The sequence below is a fragment of the Pieris brassicae genome, chromosome 5 (assembly GCF_905147105.1).
Source record: "Pieris brassicae chromosome 5, ilPieBrab1.1, whole genome shotgun sequence".
Classification (NCBI taxonomy): Eukaryota; Metazoa; Arthropoda; class Insecta; order Lepidoptera; family Pieridae; genus Pieris; species Pieris brassicae.
Window position 1 is genome coordinate 15005121 of NC_059669.1, and position 16862 is coordinate 15021982.

Below are 16862 nucleotides of genomic sequence, written 5' to 3' on the forward strand. Positions count from 1 at the left end.
CGCGGAAGGACCATTCTTGGTTATTGAACATGTTGTTGTTAAGGGGCTTCACTACCTTCTCAAGAATGGTATCTTGATACACTTGTACCGATGTTTTGATACCTTTTTCATCAAAGTATGGCTCAGTGATTCCTCCATAGCTAATACCTCACCAAACCACCATTGAAGTCGGATAGTGCCAACATTGCACTCTATCGACTAATTGAAAAGCTTCCTTAGAGCTTTGAGCTTAATTACAATCATATGGTTTGTTAAAATGTTGCTCAATTGTAAAAAAAATCTCATCCGTATACAATATTTTTCAGTAGGTGTTTCCGGTTTACCGCCCTATTTTTTTAACATCAGTTAAAAAATGACTAGTACATCTCTTATAGGCTACAAGTCATAAGTCTTGTCGTAAACCTTTAAAAGGTTAAAATACGCGACAGGGTTCTATGTGTTATCTTCATCTCCCGAGATAAAATCTTTTGCTTTCCGACAGGACTTCTTCGAATTCTTTCCCTTACTGCTTTGACCACCTTTTTCGTACGAACACTACGAGGATGACCAGATCTTATTCTGTCACAAACAGAGGTCTAGTTGTACCTATTAATAGCCCGGTCCACAAACGTTTTACTAATACCAAGCGTATGGAGAGTTTTAAAAAATTCATTTGGCTCCGTACCTACTTTGCGTAAAGCAATCACAGTGATTCGGTTCTCTTTATCACCATACACCATTTTAATATGGCAAAATATTGCAGAATGTATTGGCGCCAAAATAAGAAAACCCAATAAACAATGATATAAAAATGACAGATTATAAATTCGAATGTAATATTTTGTAAATTATCAATTGTAACAGTTAAATTCAATTGAAAATTTACAACTGGCTAGAATAAGTATATAATTTAAAATTTGTAAGCAGATTATACATGTATATTAATATTTTTATATCCCAATTTATTTATTTACACATCGTTAAATACGTTACATTTATAGAAAAGCAAATAACATAATACATACAAAATTTAAAGGATGCAACGGAAGGCCTTATCGCTAACAAGCGATCTCTTTGTGCAAAACATAATCTTTTAAAAACAACCTTAATCTAAAAAAAAATTTTTTAAATAAAATAAACCAAAAAGTATTGTAGTGTACATTTCATATAAATCTTTCAACTTCAGTAATACATAGTAAAAAGCCCAAACCTTCATTTATCTTTCAGTATTTACTGGGCCATGTCATTACAAGTGTGTGTGTGGGAAGTTGTTTACGTCCACGTACATCGTTCACAAGCAAGCGATGCTCTAATTCTAGTTGGGCAAGATGGTGTCCAACGTCCCCCAATACAATTCCCAAAAGGTGAGTAATAGTAATTAACTGTTCTTTTTTTTAATTTTACTTGAAGTGCTTTGAGATACAGTGTTTCTACCTCAGACCATTAAACCACAGGACTACAAGAAATTAGATTTAAAACAACGCACTCAGGTGTCTATTTTACTTGTGGGTCTCAAGTTGGAGCACTCACGATACATCGTTCAGGTTTTAAGCAACCTAATTAAAATCGATGAAATCCTAAAGATCCAGATTGAAGATTTCTGGGATTATTTCCTAAATGTTGTTTCTTTGTAGGTGTTCCATTTGAACGCAATATCTCTTAGCCATAAGCTTCCAACATCACCACGTTGTGGGACATATATATTTTTTTCTTAAATATCAGTAGGTCTTTAAATATTCTATTTTGAACTTAGTATGGAACAAGCGTTTTGGTCTTGAAAGTGTAAATAATTATGATATTTTCTCTACTTTAAAAATATAATTATACATTGTTATATTATTTCAGGTGGTCATCTGCTTTCCTTTTTAAGCAATTTGGAGACGGGTTTACTTCCACATGGCCAATTGGATCCACCGCTTTGGTCTCAACGTGGGACCGGCAAGGTACAATTCTGAGTTTTCATAATATATACAAAGATCTTTAAATATACTTTATATTGCGAGTGTATTTAAAGATCTCTTTAGTTTAAGACTTACCCAACTTCTGCTATAACACTTCTTCGATCCTATACGAGAAGTCCTTTGAACTTTGATTAAGTCACGACGTACGTCCAAGTACACACTGTCGGGTTTATTCACGAGACACTGTCCGAATTTTATTTTCCCAAATCTTTAATGAATAAATATTTTTTCAAGTCTGGTGACAGCGCAGATAGTACGGATTACAAAGTATATTTATTTTTATTTTTAGCAAAGTAAGCTACCATTAGGGATTAGTCCAATGCGGCAACTGTTTACAAATGTAAATAGGTATAAATATACCACATAAAAATAACACAGTATTAATAAGTAGTAGAAAATATTTACAAAGACTATAACTTACAGTATAGGAACTGCGTGAATCAGACCTTATCTCAGTTTAGTCAACGGACAATTAAAAACGTGTGTTTATTTTCATACATGAATCCTGGGCCTCAATTGGACAGGATTCCTGAGTATTTTTGTCTAATATTTAAAAAAAGCACAAGAATTTTATAATATACAAAAATTAAGCAAAACTAAGACATCGTGTTATCAACTAACATATCAAAACGATATCTATAATTACTCATATTATTTATTTGTTTCGTATAAAAATATCTTACTAGGATTCTGAGAGGTTCACTGATTATGTCTTTCCTTGGCGACAACCGCGGGCTGACAAAACAACGCGATAGGTGCGAACAGATAGGTGTTATTATTTGTCTCTTTCGTAGACGTACAATTCACTTGGCTAAACGGCAACATCGCTTGGGAAATAGCCTATCGAATATTTGCTTATTTCACATTGAACAGGATACTGATATGAAATCGCGAGGACAAAATGTCAAACAAGATTTGATAAATCCATATGTTTTGAGAAATTAGGTTAATATTATTCTACCTAGTAAGAAAAAAATGTAAACATATCAATTTGGGCTTCCATTATAACCTTGAAGAAGATTTAAGCAAATCAAGACAACGTTTGAGCTAGAATTTGTTTGAGGATTCTGAGAATTTTGGACTTTGAACAGTATTTTCGTGAAAAAATAATTGTAAATCTTTATAGATTTTAGTGGCCAACTAGATACAGTTCCAAATAAAAGTTTGCAATGCAAATAAATTAGTTTAACAATATTATATATATTTTAGCCGAACCACAGAAAATTCCTTCGTTTTTAGAACTACCCTTAACACATTTTTTTTGTTCCCACAATTTTCTGGCTTTGACCCGACTGCGGCTTAACGTTGATAAGCTGTATATACTTTAGCCTTTTTTTTATAAAACTGAGGGCAAATGGGCAGGAGGCTCACCTAATGTTAAGTGATACACCCGCCCATGGACACTCTCAATACCAGAGGACTCACGAGTGCGTTGCCGGCCTTTTAAGAATTGGTACGCTCTTTTCTTCTAAGGACCCTAAGACGAATTGGTTCGGAAATACCTCAGTAGGCAGCTGGTTCCACATAGCGGTAGAGTGGCCTATTGCGATAGAGATATAAAAGTACATAGTCAGTACTAAAATGTCACTATTGATAGGTTCTTCATGTTATTTTAAGGTGTTTGGTAGAAACAAAGGTAGAAGGCGTCCTATGCCGAGTCTATGTGAAAGTGGGGAAAATGACGAATCAGAGGTTGATGAAGTTGCTGGCGATTATGTCTTTCGTATCGTCAACAATGCTATTGCAGATCGGGAAGGTATAAAAACAAAATTTCATAATAGTTAATATTTTTTAGTCACACACAATATAGGCTAACTAATTGAACAGTACCTTTAAAAAGTCATCCCAAATTTTATATATATTTTTTTTATTGGCTTATTCATGTCTCTTTAGAAACCGTTAGTATCCTGGACTATACCTTGCAGTTTTCGAAATTAGTATAAACTATATTTTAAAATTTCTAGCAATGCGCCACTCTCTACTAGAGCGTGTAATTCAATCACCTCCACGTACCCCTCGTCGGACCCTGGCCTCTACATCCACTACATCATCGGATTCCAGCACCATGTCAGTTGACTGCCCACCTATTATTGGCAATTTAACTCAAACAACCATCACACAAGTGTCTCTGGAACAGGTAAATTATTTAAAGAAATCTAAGTATCTAGTATAGCTGTAGTAAATACACTATTGTAAAAATTTTGGTTGAGGTATTTAATAACTTCAAATTCTAAGCTCAATAATATTTAAAATTAAAACTGATCAATAGGCTAGTGACAAGATTTTAAAAACCATTTCAACATATTTTTTAGTGACTATAGAAGTAATACAAATTGTATTGTTTAATTCTGTAATGAGGTTTTTTCAAATACAACATTCCTATTTTGAAGAACAAGAAAAAGAATTTTTACTAGGCAAGATGGCGTCGTAGATAAACGTGATGTCTTTATACGTATCCATTAATATAATTATCATTCTTAAACTGCTCTAATACACGTGTATTATTTTCGGTCAATATTTTTTTTAGAATTAAATAAGTGATTGCGTGACCGTTTTTTTTAATTCTCATATATATTTCATTTTGTTATGAGAATAAAATTCTTTGAACACAAAGCACTGATCTATCGAGGTTTTCAACATCCTAATGTAACAAAATTTGGCGTAGAAAGCGTTGCAGCGCCACTGCAAATGCTTGATATTTAATGTATTTCTAAGAAAGCATTCATACAAAAAATTAATTGAAAAAATAGCATTATAAGTCTCTTCTCACTGCGATTCATAGGCTGCCTCAATAGAGCTAGTATGCAGCACAATGCGCCGACAAATAATCTCCAGAGCGTTTTATGGGTGGCTGGCGTATTGCCGGCATCTTTCCACTGTACGGACCCATCTCAGTGGCCTTGTGCATCCAAACATTGTTCCCGGCGGTAAATATTTGCTTCTCTATTCTTATTGTTGTTATTATGCCAATAATGAAAAGCTTTATATCTTTCAATTTAATTTAATTAGTAATGGTCCTTCAGTGCTCGCTATTATATTATGAAACTATCATTTACTATCAGTTAGTTACTCATTAAAACAGCGAACCCAGAGTGGTATACCCTCCCTTTACAGCGAAGCGAATTATTTACCACACCTATCAAGAAAAGTAATTAATGATAAAGATGCTGAAAGATGATGCTCTATGTTTTCATGCGATTCATCACGGTTTATCAGGATTGGGTCACAATAACGATTAATATTAAAATATAGTATATAATGTTGTTTTTTTACAGAAAATACCAATGAAGGTCTAACAGATGCAATATGGCGATCAATGATGGATGAACAAGGAGCCATCGTTAATAAGGACGAGGTGTATAGATTGGTGTACTACGGAGGAGTACAGCACGACATAAGGAAAGAAGTCTGGCCGTTTTTACTTGGATATTATGAGTAAGTGATTTAAAAAATAACGATAATCGATAATGTGAATGCACGGATCGTTCTAGAAATTTTTAATTATTTATGTTTTCGATAATGCATTTCAAAACGTATACTCGATATTTGATCAAGGGCTTTATACTTTCAGAAACAGATCTTTCTTTTTAATTTCGATGTATTAAAGAAATGTTATATTGATTGTTTATGAGTCTTTATGTTTCTAAAACGAATATATTTGTTTCCATCACGACCGCCATGTAGTACACCAAACTACTACTAGTTTCTCATGCTTTTATATACCAGACACTTTGCTCTCGAGATATAGGATTTAGCACAAGTAATATATTGTCTAAAATCTTTCCAGATTCAATACAACGTTTCAAGAGCGACAAGAGCAGGACTGTACATACCGTCGTCAGTATGAGACTACGATGTCTGAATGGCTTTGTGTTGAAGCAATTGTAAGGCAACGGGACCGAGAGGCTACGGCGGCTTCTATTGCACGGCTGTCTCAATCTTCTGGAAAGCCTAAACCCGAAGTTGAGCCTTGTGAAGTTAGTACTTATCAACTGATGTTTTTGATAGCTTCAATATTGATAGGTAACGGGGATTTATCGTTTATATTGTGTCTGAACAAAAACGCATCACATCGCGATGACAAACTGTTTCATATGAAACGTTTGTTTAAACGTACTAGGAGAAAATCAATCCAATATTGGAATACAATAGAATTTATTTAATAATAATTGGTTTTGGTTTTAACGACGCAGGGCCTAAGTTATTGTTTATGTATTTTTACGTCCAAATAACGTCAATATCTTATCACTTATTTATATTTTCTACGTTAACATAGGTATTTGAAGACGACTGCAGTGTAATATCAGATAATCCACCAGTTGTATCACCAGAGCCAAGCGAAAACGAACAGAAAAGACTAGAGGTCAAACCTGTGCTTTCCCGAGCTCCAAGCATAGACGAAGTAGACAATATAGAGTTAGATGAAGAAAAGAATGAGAACGGAGTCAAGATTAATGGAGAGACTGATACTTGTGAAGATATAACTTTCGATGATGATGACGATGATGAAGTTTGTATTAAAAGTGTTGTGGAAAATCCGGATATGAGAAGAGAGAGCATTGCAGAAATTAAAAGATTGGCAGAAGGAATAGTGCAGAAGGGCGATGGAAGAGGTTTATTATGTAGTGTTGACAGTGGAAATGCTAATCTTTATGGAAATGATAATAAGTCAATCGAAGAACCGGCACCGAATCATGCGCATAGTGTTATTGTTACAAATCCATCTGTTGATTTGGCTGTTACCGGTGGATCTCCAGCTTCAGGAGGAACTACAGGTAGGAATTTTTGGTGTCCTAAGTACTGATAACTAATATTATTATATATGCCGCATATTCATCGTATTATGTAATGCGATTACTAATTTTAAAAAAATCTAGTATGTAATATCTTCTAACTAAATGTAAAAAAAAATGTGCTAAAACTCTAAAACTAGAATTTCAGATAATTAATTGTAACATTCCTTATATATCCTTTAGGTTGAGTAAATTTTTTTTAAAGTAATCGATTTCTAATAGCGTAAATATGTTGTAGTTAGGTATTGTTATAATCCCCTTAAAATATTATTGAATTATTTTAAGTGGAACAGCCCGCGCAACGCCCTTAAAGTTTTGAAAAAAAGAAGCTCAACTACCCACTTTTACACCTTAAGTTACACGTTACATTACAAGGAACTGCAGGCAAGATTTTTTGTATAAAAATAAATAATTTTTTGATAACCTTTATGTGGGTTACAGAACATTTAAAAGTTGTGTGCGTTGTCTCGAAATTAACTAAAACAATGAAAACTATCCACATTATTACCTTCAATTATTAACTATTAATACATATGACTGACATGCATGGCAATACTTACATTCGTATTATTACTTTTAACAATATTAAATAAAAACGTCCTTTCCGTGGACTTCCGTGGACGCGGTGGTTTCTAGCCTAGGTTTCGGCTTCATGAATAAAATAAAATTAATTTAAAATTCATCGCCTATTGTATTTATCATTCATATAATCAAAATATTGTTTTCCACTGTTACATAATATTTAAACTAAACTTCTTCGAATTATGACACATACACAAAAACTTATAACTAACTAAGACTTAACTTAACTTGAGATATAAACTTTATTATCTTAAGATATAAACTTTATTAAATTTAAATATAAACTTAATTAACCTGATATATAAACTTTAATAACCTAAGATATAAACTTTATTAAATTGAAATATAAAAAATATTAAACCAATCTTGCAGAATTAAATAAATTAGTGCGAACTTAACAGAATGACACATATTTATTGACGACCCAACAACGCAGTACCCAAACAAACTTTGTTCTTGGTTAATTGTAAACTTTAAAAGCCAAGAATTAAAGGATGTCAACAGTATAAATGTTACTATAGTGAGTATTTGTGGTTGTATCAATAAGCTATGTAAGAATTCGGTCGAAATGGGTAAAGACGTAAATTATTATGATCCTCTTATGTCATGTTTTAAAATAAAACTATAAAGGTGTAGAGATAGATAGATAAGATAGAACTGTGGGAGATATTCAAGAAATGGTCGCCAAAAAAAAAATGATTACTTATAAAGGGACATTTAAGATTCGCCAACTTTCTTGGAATCGAAACGCACCAAATATTTTACTTGTAAGGAGGCTTAGTTGTGTATCTTGCATGCAAACTTCATTTGTAGCACAGACAGTCCACATTTTGAAATTGGTCAGATAAAGGTTCCATTCGATGTTACACGATCACATAGTCACGCGAGTTTAGCTGACGCAAGCAAAACTCGTGTGACTATGCGATCGATTATATCTCCGAGAAGTATAGACACAGCCAATGCTTCTATGGTTACTTATAGGTCAAATCGGGTTACACCTGAAGAAGAAACAGTTTCTCAGGATCTCTCAGTGATCCCTTCACTTCACTATTAGAGACAAGGTTCCTATCAGATTCAAATTTTTCCTCCACAACGTGTTTAGCCATTACGCACAGACGGCAACGATGAAGACGACTTGATTATACAACCTTAGCACGCTAAAACAACATTTTTAATCACTTCTTTGACAGCGAATATGACGAACCTATATTCTAGCGTACTTTGAACAAGCATACTATAAGCGACGACGTTTGTAACACGCTAGAGTATAGTTTCGTCATCTTTTGTTTTTATGATCTCTTATTAATTAATTAGCAGCTAAGTCCACTTTGATTGATAGTAATATTTAATTAAGAGTCGACCGAAAATACATCTCTTCTGTGGACATAAAATAATATATTTTTTTAAACTAGAGGGTTTATTTTTATGTCATATTTAATGTGAAATAGTAAACAACCAATTTTTTTGATTTTAGTTTAGGTATATTTAGCCACAAATACACATTTTAGCTTTTCTGTGGATTTTGTAGTCTTTTCAGTGGACAGTTAATAATTAAAATATCTAGTTATCATGACCAATTAAGGCTTTGATCTCTGATACTATTTTTGCCATGATTATTTTATCTTTTTTCTTAAAAAAATGCTGATTTAAACAAAAAAAAACTTTTTATTTTTTTCATATTGGATTTGTTTATGACCCATGTGCAATTGTTTAAGCTGATTGTTTTAAACGTTAATATATGTTTTTCACTAAATATTTGTAATCTATCAACAGTATTTAAAGTAATTTCTAATAAGTATTATGCCATTTTGTTTTTCACAAAAACTAATAATTTTGAAGCGCACGCGCGGGTTGAAGATCTATGTTTCATTATACGTTTTTTTAGCTAAAACTACTTTTTATAGTACACTACAACATAATATTACTATTAGAATTTGATTCATCAACTTTTATTTTTTCCTAACTAGAGTGACCCACCCTTCCCCATCCTTACATTTTTAAAAGTATTTAAAAAACACTTTTTGTTATTCAGTTTAAATAATTTAATCTTGTTTCAACTGTATATCTCATAATATAATAATAGCATAATGTAACGGTTCTAACGTTGCCTATATTTCTTGTTTATCATTTTGTATCCCTAAAACCTTAATAACTTTAGCGCCAGCAAGCCCAGCCCGTAGTCCTTTGGGCGTTCTTCGTGAGGAGTCTCATTCAGCTGGTGCCTCCTTTGATACCCTAGATCCGGAATCTCGACCTGACAATCGCTCCAACTGTGTATCACCTGCAAGTTCCAATGGAGGCGTTTATTCGGTAAGTCATCAACTATCGCAGGGCACGGACATCCATGATAGTGGGTGCGTTGCCGGTCTTAAAGAGAGGAAATACTTTCTATGAGGGCTCCACTGGAGTCCACTGAAAAAAACCTCCACTGGAAGTCGATTCCACAGCTAGTTTGCAAAAAAATGCGTAGAGAAATTAGGACTAGCTAGCCACTAAGGACTGTCAAAGTAATATATCGTTTAGTACAGTACAGTAGTAGGGAGGATGCATTATACAACGCATATAATCCGATCGTTTACAGAAAATATCTGATATTTTTTGTTCCTCCTTTCAGAAGAACACATTTTAGCCAAAACTCACCGACTCCAAAATGGGCGTTCTGATTGCTCTCGCTTTGCTCACAATTTACAATTTATTCCTTTAGATTATATAATTTTTTAAATCAGTGTTTCTTTCCTTTGGGATTGTTAAAATTAAAATAAAAAATGCGTACGCTCTAACTTACGACAAATAGTAACAAAATCTTAAGAATTATAAATAGAATTGATGTTATTTAAAAGGGAGAGTCCTTTTTTATTTGGATTTTATTATTCTAGAATGAACTGGTAGAGAATTTTGCATTAAACCTCCATCGAATAGAAAAGGACGTTCAGAGATGCGACAGGAACTATCCCTTCTTTACGGATGAAAACTTGGATAAATTGAGGAATATTATGTGCACGTAAGTTGTTCAGATACATCCAGTGACACTACTCTTTATGAATTTGTTTCATTGATCTGTTTTCTTTATAGGCAATTGGTGCTAAGCCGGGGCTTGAGCAACCGCTTGATAATCGCACGGTTTACCTTACACTGTTAACATTTTGTTCTTTAGTTTTATATTTTATAATTTATTAGTAATCTTACAGTTATTTTTATAATAAACCTTAGACAATATACAAAGCCAAAACAAAATTAATTTCATACTATTATTTTGGCTAACATATAATGAAACTTTACATGCCTAATATAAGTATAGGACAGCAACAACTCAACACTTCTTTTTGTACGAATTTATTACTACCGTTTGACGCATCCCGAAGGATATTTTTTCATAATAATATACACATATATATATAATTATATGTATATTATTTAATAATTCTAATTGCTAATTGCTAATAATGCTAATTTGTATTTTTTATTTATATATAAAAAAACAAAATCCTATTATTCCTATTTTCATAATTTAAGATACGTCTGGGAACACCTCGACATGGGCTATATGCAGGGGATGTGTGACTTAGCAGCCCCGTTGTTAGTGATAATGCGTGACGAGGCAGTTGCGCACGCGCTCTTCGCTCGACTCATGTGCAGAGCCAAAGACAACTTTCCTTCTGGACAGGCCATGGATGCCTACTTCGCTGATATGAGGTATATTTTTTTCCCAAAAATATTAACTAAGTGATACACGAAAAAAAAATTAAAACCTTTTTTGAAGTCGCTTAAGAAGTAACATGTTGGACATCTACGCGTCATGAAACATTTCTTTAGAAAAAATAGCAAAATTAAGATTGGTCACGAGTAGCTAAATTAATGAAGTTTTACAGGTTTAGATTATCTATATATTTATAAAGGATTATATCACATCATATAGTATTACATAAAAAATTATCTTGTGCTATAATTTTTCAATACTACAATCGACTATTTGTCAGGATTTTAAAACCAACAGGTTATTTTTATTGTGTATAAACATATGTATATACAATTCGTAGTAGTAGGCTTTTTAAAATAGAAATTAATAATTTCAAGAATCCGCCAAAACGACTCTCGAGGCAATATGGCGTCGAACCAGTCACTAAAGTACCATGACAGTAAATAAATAAACAAACTTCAACTTTTATACGTTAACTATCATCCCTAAATTGGACAAATACACATTAATTATTTTTCAAAAACAGTCTCCCAAGAATTAAACTCCAAGATAGTATTAGGATAGATCGACATAGATCCGTTTTGTCACGTGAAGGACGTATAGAAATCAATACAGATTTTTTTGATAAAATAATGATTATTAACAAGTTATTTTACTTTATAAACCTTTAAAGCCATGTTTTATACAGATTACTCAATAACAATTTATAGTATCACTAGCTTAAATTAGCTGACCCGGCAAACGTCATGCTGAAACTGCCATGTATATTATTTCCAGGAAATAGTTTAGTTTAATAAAAATAACCTATCTACTATAATATTAAAATAGTGGTTGATCGTAGAGGATTGACAATTATGGGTTGTATTTATTTGGTTATGATGTATCATAAACAATAAAAAACAAAAAAACTGAAAAATAAAAACAAAATTTGGGGTGGACCCTATATCATTAGGGGTTTGAAAGATAGATAGTAGCCGATTCTCAGACTTATGACTTATTATTATTATTATTATTATTAGAATATGCATTAAAAATTCATAAGCATCGGTCGAGCCGTTTCGAAGAAGTATGGGAACGAACATTGTGACACGATAATTTTATATATATAGAGATATATCCCATAATTCAAGCTACACCTTACAGGTCTCTGATCCAAATACTGGATTGTGAGTTGTATGAATTGATGCACGCACATGGAGACTACACACACTTTTACTTCTGCTACCGCTGGTTTTTACTTGACTTCAAGCGGGAACTTCTGTATCAGGATGTAAGTTAATTTGAATAATCTTAGTACATTAACTTATCTACTTATTTTTAATCGTTTATTAAGTAAATAATAAATAAATGGCGCTATAATTATATTGTGTCTATCTTAGTCTCAGATAGCATCTGGTTTTTTAATATATATTTTGTTATAATTCAATGATCCTCTCCCGATACGTCCGATGATTAAGACTAACCCTAAGGGTAGAATTAGAAGAAAAGCAGTATTGGTCAAGTGTCTTCAGCGTCCGACCCTCATCCGTGAAGTCATAGGTTCTAGCCTTGGCTGTGCACCTATGGGCTTTCTGTCTTTCAGCGCATTTAACATACGCTCGTACGTGGAAAACATCGGCGTTTGTCATGTACAGAAGACTGATCCAATTTGCCTATTAAAAAACGATGATGCCACGTTTTAGTCTATGAAGAGTCGAGACTTACGAGTATAATTCCCGTATGAAAAAAACGGATTAAGATATAAAATAATAAATTTAAATAAGTTTCTTGATGGCAGTGTCTCCTATCTCCTAATAATGGACTCAGTTCCGTTGCTAAATTCCTCGTTCTGCTAAAAGGGTTACTTAATTTCATTTTTTATTAGGTTTAATTTTAAGCCTTAAACCTTGAAATTTCAGGTGTTCTCAGCGTGGGAATTAATATGGGTAGCGCGTTATGTAGCTTCAGAGCACATGGTTCTATTCATAGCTCTGGCATTATTAGAAACCTATCGAGATGTAATACTCGCTAACTCTATGGATTTTACAGATATCATCAAGTTTTTCAACGGTAAGTCAAAAATCTCTTGTTGCTGTCAAATATATAGCTTCTTAAATATATATTCGCCGCACTAAGTGAAAAAGAGAAGTCTGGCTGAAAGGTTTTATTTTTATTAAAGTTACTATAGTAAATTCATTCTTTAAGGCATTTTAAAGATTAAATCGGTTGAAATAAATTCATTAAGGTATTTATAAAAGAAAATTATTACTTGCCAAAAAATATAACAAATCGAAGGCAATTATTGTCAGATTTACAAAAATATATCAGCTTTTAATTTACTGACATTCCTAAATAATCTATAGACATTTTATCTTTCTAACAACTTCTAACTTAAGATCCTATAAAAAGAGAAAAGAAACAAATAATCCTTGAGAATACGAATTTATTTTCAGAAATGGCCGAACGCCACGACGCGTCAGCAGTTTTATCGTTAGCTAGAGACTTAGTCCTTCAAGTTCAAACGCTTATAGAGAATAAATAAAATAGTAATGATGTCAAAATGTCTTCATAGCAGATATATTAGGTACTTGTATTGTAAACAATGATACTGCTATAATTGTGTGTATAAGTCAAGTGACTAAACCCTACAAAAGTGATTATTTAAAGCATTTTGATGTCTGTGACCATTTTCTTAATACTTTGAAATGTAATACAAACCAAAATATCTACTGAGACCTGGGAAACGAAGGCCTGATCTAACTCTGTGCGATTATTTTTATCCCGTGCAACTCTAGTCACCACCCTTCGCCTGACCTATCTACCTCCTTTTTCCCGTGTTGGGGCTGCCAGTCAGTACTAGTTGTCAATTATTTTTCACGACTTTCTCTTGTCATGTGGCTCGGCCATTTTAGCCGTTTTAATTTCTGTAAATCAACTTTAACATTTGTTATCATTCCGACTTTGTCTGCCCTTTCGTGATATTTTAGAATGACCCAACATGACCAAGTCCTTTACTTTTCTCTTTGGCATGTACCTTTGAATGTGAATAAATAATCATAATCTTTATTAATTAAGCTTAACCTTAAAACACCGTAATTAAGAGAAAGTTTAGTTACAATCTTTAAATATATTTATAATCAATTAAAAATAACAACGATGAAAAATATACGATTTCATACACATCGCAAGTAGTTCACCATAGACACCAAACGTTATATTAATAAAGTAGGTAACTCTTTCATTAACGTATATTAATAAAATATTTGCATTAAACTCTTTGACTTACCGTATTTATTTCACTAAATAAATCAGTGTAATTAGAAAAGTCAGTGCAATTGGACATAATCGATTTGGGCAGCACAAATTCCAGCCTCTTTATTTATTTATTACATAATATAACAACGTACAATCATTCAAGTTTTCGATAGATTTTAAAAATATTTATATATTCTAAAGTAGCAAAGAAAACAATAAAAGTACATTGAAGAAGATTTTTGAAAACAAAAATAACAGAAAAATTATTTTCATAGATTGAATACAGGCCAGGAAAAAAGGTGTAATACTTCAGGCCTATATAAAAAAATATTATATATTGTCAATTCAACTTTCGCGTAAATGCTAATAAAAACTCCTCCACTTAACATCAGGTGAGCCTCCTGCCCGTTTGCCCCCCTGTTCTATAAAAAAATGACTGGTCTAAGCCACTTGACTTAAAAAATGAGTCAAAAAGCAGTAAAACTTTTAGAAACACATTGTGTGGAAACAATATGGATGTTTTAATAGAAATTAATTTACATGTAAAGTGTTTTAAAGTTTTAGTGCTCGACCCAAATGTACTTTAGTTATAGAGAAATGTATTGAATTTTAATATCAATTTGTATTAGAGCGTATATTGGTGTTTTCTATATGGTAATATACCACAGATGTTTATAAATGGATTCATAGAAAAATTAACTTATCGTTCTAAGAACAAAATATCAAATCTTCTTTTACGTTTACGAAATATAAGATGCGTAGTCGCATTTCCAAAATATCAAAAATGAATCTTTTAAAATATAACAAAGGCATTAAATGCGTATAATAAATAATCTCAGTAGACGACGACGAATATTTCAAAGATAAACTAAGTAAAAATTTATTTAATTTATGTTATTAAATCATGTTTTTGTAATTTATTTACACTAAGAACTTATTTTGCATTGCGCGATCTTTAAGAATTAAAAAAACGTGTATTACGAAATTAATAACTAAATTTGATTTGTAACATGAAAAATAAATTTGTATCAAATATAATCGCACTAGAATTTAGTAAGTCAACAACTCAATTCATTATACTTATAGAAATACTGAATTTGAATACAATTATTAAATTTAATGATGTTCTACCTCTTTCTGAAGATGACGCCTCATTAGAACTGTTTCGATGTTATTTAAGTATCGCCAGATACGGACGACGCGCCACATTCACAAAAGCGCATTTGGCTTGTTCAATGTAACATTATAGTTCTGGGTTCTAGTAAAGAGATTTTTTTAGGTTTGTAAGGATTGGAATGCACTCGTTTGTGGCTCAAACAACTGATCTAAGAACAGTACCTCAAATTATTTTAAAAAATAACGTTCATAAATTATATTTAAAACCCTGAACAGTGGCAACATTATATTTTATTTTGCGACGCAATTTGTTGTTGCGCGTGATCCATGTGTGGATATTTAATATAATTGTGTATTTTTTATTATGCTAAATAGGATAAGTGTAACTTTGTTAACACACTGCTATTATTTTAGTCTACAATGTTTTGGTTAAGATATTTTATTGACTGTGTAAAGAAATTTTAAAAAAATACATCCTATTTCAGGAACAAAATACTCGTACTTACGTATCTGAATTAAAAACTCATTCTTAGATCGTGTTATAAAACAAAAGAGATATTGAATTCTTTGGATAAATCTTCATTAATTTAGGTCGTTAAAAGGCAAAATTAAAGACGCTTTAAACCCGTTGTGTGTTATGCTTATTATTAAATATTACTATATACTATTAGCTTTAATTATATTGTGATTAGCAGATCCGCACATTCCGAGATTCAACGTAATTGAAGAAATGCTTAAGAATTTTTTAATTATGTTATCTTTTTGAACCTTGAAACGAAAATCTAGAAGTTCTGTGAAAAAAGTGAGCATTTAAATTGTCCTATCATTTAATGATACTACGTTTGACTGTTTAATTAATATTCTAAATACTATAATATAGTTTCTAGCTCATAGCACACTGTTGGCTGGCAGGTAGACATATTTTCGAATCACATCATTTTTTACAAAGCTTTTCAGCAATCGTGGTCAGTGACGAGTGGTTATATCATATAAAGTCTCGGGGTGGATTGCGGTACGCAATGGAGAGCTGGAGCTTGGCGACCGGACAGGTCCTTTACATTTGCAATGCTCGCGGAAATCAAGGACAATATCTACCTACTTAGTTAATAATTTCATTAATAGTATTACGAAGATAAACAAAACTAAACTTTGACATTGTCATCTTTTTTGTATTTTTCTAATTCCGTGACTTTATTAAGTCAGGTAAGTTAAAACTTACCTACTAAACTTGCGTAATAAATTATAAACGTCATAAGTCGTCCGTGTGCTATGCCTCTTATCTGTGAGCTGTATATTTTGTGTGAGCTTCCATGTTACAAAATTAAGAACTTTAATTAATGTTAAACTTTAGAGCAAATTAATAGGATTATTACGTGATGAATAAATATTTATTAATATATATTTTCTTCAATGTATATATAATTTTCATTTGTCGCAAATCCTATCAACTTGAAATAAGCAGAAATTTCTTATCTATTTATACAGTTATTAGATGTTTGT

The 16862-nt window shown here is 32.1% G+C and overlaps 1 protein-coding gene across 4 annotated transcripts in view; it reads left to right on the plus strand.

Annotated features, from left to right (window-relative positions):
- LOC123710092 (small G protein signaling modulator 2-like) overlaps positions 1 to 16801 on the plus strand; it is a 46490-nt gene extending 29689 nt beyond the window's left edge. For 3 of the 4 annotated variants that reach the window (XM_045661788.1, XM_045661791.1, XM_045661792.1), the window contains 14 exons: positions 1207 to 1343; positions 1825 to 1922; positions 3558 to 3696; positions 3905 to 4077; positions 4723 to 4867; positions 5216 to 5375; positions 5728 to 5917; positions 6217 to 6715; positions 9465 to 9625; positions 10192 to 10316; positions 10829 to 11008; positions 12156 to 12282; positions 12911 to 13061; positions 13445 to 16801. In XM_045661788.1, coding sequence (XP_045517744.1) covers positions 1207 to 1343; positions 1825 to 1922; positions 3558 to 3696; positions 3905 to 4077; positions 4723 to 4867; positions 5216 to 5375; positions 5728 to 5917; positions 6217 to 6715; positions 9465 to 9625; positions 10192 to 10316; positions 10829 to 11008; positions 12156 to 12282; positions 12911 to 13061; positions 13445 to 13533 — 2374 coding nt within the window. In that variant the 3' untranslated portion in view covers positions 13534 to 16801. The remainder of the gene's footprint in view (positions 1 to 1206; positions 1344 to 1824; positions 1923 to 3557; positions 3697 to 3904; positions 4078 to 4722; positions 4868 to 5215; positions 5376 to 5727; positions 5918 to 6216; positions 6716 to 9464; positions 9626 to 10191; positions 10317 to 10828; positions 11009 to 12155; positions 12283 to 12910; positions 13062 to 13444) is intronic. The other variant, XM_045661789.1, reaches the window with a different exon arrangement.
- The last annotated feature ends 61 nt before the right edge of the window (positions 16802 to 16862 follow it).